A 1,452-nucleotide genomic window follows, 5' to 3' on the forward strand; every position below is an offset into this window, starting at 1 on the left:
AGCGGCAGCTACCGAAGCTGCAGCAACTGCAGCAACTGAAGCAGCTGCAACACAAAATCGATGGCACGCAGATAGAGCAGCAGCACGAAAACCCCTCTGTGTCTACCGACCTGTCTGCAAGCCTCCATACACCGCCGCTGCAGCAGCAGCAGCAGCAGCAGCAGCAACAACAACTTCAGCAGCAGCAGCAGCAGTACCAGCACCAGCACCAGCACACTCCAGCCCCTCAGGTTGATTACAGGGTAGCAACACCATGCGCAGCAGCAGCAGCAGGAGCAACAGCAGCTACTCCAGCAGCAGCTGCTGCTGCTGCAGCACCACAGCAGCAGAGGAGACACCCGGTCCCCTTCTCAGGGGCGCCGCAGCGGCTTGCTAGCTGCCCCCCCAAAGGGCTGCAGCAGCAGCAGCTGCTGCTGCTGCAGCCAGCAGCTGTGCTGGTGCCTCAGAAAGTCCCCGTTGCTGTTTGTTCTTTACCGCTGCAGCAGCAGGAGCAGCAGCAGCAGCCTGCAGCAGCAGCAGCACTTGTGTGGACCCCACAGCTGCCGCAGCAGCAGCACGTGCCTGTCTGCTGCATGTCTCCTGTTGCTGCTGCAGCAATACCCCTGCGGCCAGCGATGGCTGCTGCAGCATACGGGGCCCTTAGTGTTTTACCAGCTAGGCGGCAGCAGCAGCAGCAGCTGCTGCTGCAGCAGCAGGAAGGGGAAGCTCAAGCTGTTGCTGCTGAGCACCACCGCAGCTACCGTGACATGCTGCAGCAGCAGCTGCTGCTGCAGAAGCACTACTCGGAGCTGCTGAAGCAGCAACAGGAGATGCTGCTGCACCAGAAGCAGCAGCAGAACTCTTGGCGCGTCCAGCAGCAGCTGCAGCAGCAGCAGCAGCAGCAGCNCCCATTGCTACAGCCCTCTCTGCAGTTGCACTTCGAGCAGCAGCAACAACAGCAGCAGCAGCAGCAGCAGAAGCAGCAAACTGCTGTTGCTGCTGCTGTCTCCCCAGTACCACACACATCTGCGCCTGCTGGTCCTGCAACAGCTGCAGCAACAGCAGCAGCAACAGCAGCAGCTGCAGCAGGAGCAGCAACAGCAGCAGCAGCAGCAACAGCTGCTGTCTCCTTTGCACTTTGTGTGTCTTCTTGTTTTGGACTGATAGAGCTGTGCAGCTCTTACATTTGCTGAAGCCTTGAGGCAGCTAGCCAGAGACACGCAGCACGAAACTCCACTTGTGCTGCTGCTGCTGAGCATCCACTGCAGCAGCAGCAGCAGCAGCAGCAGTAGCAGCAGTAGCAGCAGCAGCAGTAGCAGCAGGAGCAGCAGAGCGCCGCCTCCCTGTAGTGGGATGCGATGAAGCAGCTAGCTGTAGCTAGCTGTTGCCTTAGCTAGCCAGGGCCCTAGCCTAGCTAGCCAAGACCTCCGTTACGTAGTGCCACATAGACATCTAGTGGCGTAGCTAGCTAGC

The 1,452-nt window shown here is 59.8% G+C and overlaps 1 protein-coding gene across 1 annotated transcript in view; it reads left to right on the forward strand.

The window, feature by feature from the left end:
- EMH_0036140 (uncharacterized protein) overlaps positions 1-1,172 on the forward strand; it is a gene marked incomplete at both ends in the record, with an annotated part of 3,531 nt that extends 2,359 nt beyond the window's left edge. Inside the window, 2 exon segments of the mRNA XM_013495038.1 lie at positions 1-883; positions 887-1,172. Coding sequence (XP_013350492.1) covers positions 1-883; positions 887-1,172 — 1,169 coding nt within the window.
- Between the last annotated feature and the right edge of the window lie 280 nt (positions 1,173-1,452).

Source organism: Eimeria mitis, genomic scaffold, assembly GCF_000499745.2.
Source record: "Eimeria mitis Houghton genomic scaffold, Emh_scaff1399, whole genome shotgun sequence".
Lineage (NCBI taxonomy): Eukaryota > Apicomplexa > Conoidasida > Eucoccidiorida > Eimeriidae > Eimeria > Eimeria mitis.